Below are 2888 nucleotides of genomic sequence, written 5' to 3'. Positions count from 1 at the left end.
CAATTTGGTTCACGTTAGAAAATCAAGACCATCAAATCAAGTATGATGGGATGGATAACATAAAAATAAACACCAAATGCAAGAAACTAACAATATCACAATTCAGCATGGATGAAGGAAGGAGAAGCAACAAGCTACAAATGGCAGGATTTATCAGTTTTGGGAGCGCTCAATCGCTCCTGATCGAATCCTTAACAAAAATAGACAGGAACAGATGATATACTGGGCAATATGAGAAGTTTGGATGCATTAGTGAACATAGACCACAAGATAAAGCTACTTAACTAAACAATCTATATTAAATAGTGAGCGATCACATGAGAACTCCAGAAGAAGGCAGATTGCTAAGCCACAGTACCTAGTCATTAACATAACAGATCATAGAAACAACTATTGTATTGTAGCTCTTAAAGGTCATGCTAGAAGCACAGCTCCAAGAACATGTCCACAGATACTTCTAGACAGTGAATGTAGCTTGCAAAGAGCCTCTGTATTTTTGCACCAGTGATTTCTTTCTCTGCACAATTTGAATGGAAACACATAGTAATGTCAACAGTATACATAATTAGTAAAATTTACTTATGTGCTCGTAAAGAGATACTCCTGTAAGCTACAGGTCCAATATGTAGGTAAAGGGCAATGTCTATTATTACATTCAAGGCTTTGAAGAGTGCAAAAGTCATGCTGCCTTACTAAACATGCCACACTGATCAGTTGAACTTGGGATTGGTTCCAACTTGCCAAGATACACTTGTTTTATGCAACTATGACCATAACAAAAAAAATGATTTCTGAATTTTACTATTTTAACAATATTGTCCTTAACCAAAGGCACTCCATAAGCGTTTATCATGGGTATGTACACCTAGATAGCCTCGTTCTGGAAATGCAGATGTATTCCCCTTCCACATTTGTGTGCACCGACGCATATCCACATCAGTAATTTCGTTTTCCATAAGAAAATCCCGATCAGCATTGGTCGATTAGAAAAAGAGCGAGTTCTGAAAAACAACTAAAGCTTCAGTAATTTATATCTTCCTTAACCAATGCTGTTTGGTTTGCATTTGCATCTTAAACTACTTCTGTAACTATGTTCAGGCACTACCAAGTACCACGTACTTCTTAACATAAAGGATGCCTATATGACCAGTGGTGGAATTCTCACAGGTCAATAGGGGTTATTGCCTTATTGCCCCCCTAGAACTTGTGTAACCTCCATTATTATGACGAAAGCAAGCCACGCTTGTCAAGCCAAGAAAGCTTACAGAAACAAGTTATTATATGTGACACTAACTGGCGACCGCGAACGGCTAGAGGTGACCACGAAATATCCCTGTCGACGTGCAGCAACGGAAATTTCCGCAGTGACCCCTGACCCTTACCTATCCTGCTGCAATCCATTGCTCAGTGCCTCATCCTCCTCACCTAGAATTTAGCCGCTGGCGCACAAGACTTTCTCTGGAAGACACGATTATTGCTTTCAAAAGGTTAGCCGTGTCTTTTGCAGCTTTGCCCCTATGGGGTTTAGGATGAAGCTTCGTCACTGCAAATGATACCTTCCATAAATCATGCTGACCCCCAAACAGATTGTTAACCATTACCCTTCCCTCAGGATTGACACCATAGGATTGGCAGAGTTTATAAACTTGGGCTAGCAGAGTTAAGATAAATTAACCAGGGATTATAGCAACCGCAAATTGCGCGGGACTAATTACAGCTGAAGGGAAATTGAGCGCACGGATAATTGAGGGCTTAACCTACCAGGAGTGGAAATAAGAGGCGTCGCGGATGGCGCCACCGAAGACGCCGGAGGCGGCGGTGGGAGAGATGGCGGAGCGGAGATCAGCGGCGCGTACATGTAGGAGTCGGACGCGAGGTATCCAGCGATCACCTTCGCGAGACGCCCGGCGCCGGCCTTAGCGGGCGTCACCACCTTGTGCCTCCGCTTGGCCGCCGCCGCAGGCAGCCTCTTCCGGACGGCGAGCAGATCCTTCTTTTCCATCGGGTCCTCCGGCTCCGCCTTGGGGTTTCGTCTCTCAGAGGTTTTGGGGGTTTAATGCTTCTGCTGATCGGGTCGGTCCGCCACTCCGCCGTCGTGCGTGACTCGTGAGAGCTTCTCGAAGCGGAGGAGGAGGTCCACGTGGCGCGTTCCGGATACTTTCTAGCGGCCGAGCGGCGACGCGTGGTGGCCGTTGGCGGAAGCTGGAGCCTGGAGTGGCCGCTTGACCAGAGACCGGAAGCTGGAGCGGCGACGCGTGTTTGCAAAGTTGCCTGATGCTGTGTGAGCTGAGCGTTAAACTTTTTTTAGAATCTGTGAAGTTACAATGGTGTTACAATACAATGTTGAATATGTGTCTGTTACTTTTTTTTGCTAACTTGTATGGAACATTGTTAGTTTCTCTTCAGATCTTGATCAGATGATCTGATTTCTTGGCACTCTGACCGCTCTTTTATAGTCGACTTGGCGAGTTAGGTCCTCGCTGACACGTGGACCAAGTCCCTCAGTGCCATGGCCAAGCCCTCTGTCAAGGTCTTATTCCTTGAGTTACTCTGGGATACACCTAGTATATATCTTTAATGGTAGCGTCAAAGTCTTATTTGGTTGAGTTATTGGCTCAGGCGAATTACTGCTAAGAGTTGTGTTTGATGTTCCTGAGTTGTTTTGCTTTATAGTTGAGTCCTTAACTTTGACATGCAGCCCTAAATCTATAAACTCAACCTGTTACTATTTAGAACTCGGTCAGATATCCGGTCTAGTGTACCAGATTCTGTAATTTTTGTCATGTTTGGTTGGCGCGTTCACGGGCGCCGGGCTCGTGGCGGCCTAGGCGGTTAGGGATGCTCTCTGCCCACATCTCCACGCGCGCAGGCAGACACATGAAAAAACG

At 45.5% G+C, this 2888-nt stretch overlaps 1 protein-coding gene across 2 annotated transcripts; it reads right to left on the bottom strand.

Moving 5' to 3' along the window:
• Positions 1–232: 232 nt before the first annotated feature.
• LOC100275270 (uncharacterized) lies at positions 233–2243 on the bottom strand. Of its 2 annotated transcripts, none has more exons than NM_001350152.1 (2): positions 1762–2047; positions 233–517 (listed from the first exon to the last, which is right to left on the bottom strand). In NM_001350152.1, exons 1-2 carry the CDS (start codon positions 2000–2002, stop codon positions 420–422), a joined length of 339 nt encoding a protein of 112 aa, NP_001337081.1. In that variant the 5' UTR covers positions 2003–2047; the 3' UTR covers positions 233–419. The 2 variants fall into 2 exon arrangements, with proteins under 2 accessions (NP_001337081.1, XP_023157488.1); XM_023301720.1 differs by lacking the exon at positions 233–517 and adding an exon at positions 1003–1543 and having other exon boundaries at positions 1762–2243.
• Positions 2244–2888: the final 645 nt, after the last annotated feature.

Source organism: Zea mays, chromosome 1 (assembly GCF_902167145.1).
Source record: "Zea mays cultivar B73 chromosome 1, Zm-B73-REFERENCE-NAM-5.0, whole genome shotgun sequence".
Lineage (NCBI taxonomy): Eukaryota > Viridiplantae > Streptophyta > Magnoliopsida > Poales > Poaceae > Zea > Zea mays.
The sequence above is the reverse complement of the archived record's forward strand: the minus strand, read 5'-3'. Positions and strand labels throughout refer to the sequence as shown.

Bases quoted from the DNA above. Each gene is read 5' to 3' on its own strand.
- LOC100275270 (XM_023301720.1), bottom strand. From the start codon at position 2,002: ATGGAAAAGAAGGATCTGCTCGCCGTCCGGAAGAGGCTGCCTGCGGCG. The intron at 1,544-1,761 runs GTAGGTTAAGCC...TATCATTTGCAG, and splicing joins GCCTCTTATTTCCACTCCTG to TGACGAAGCTTCATCCTAAA.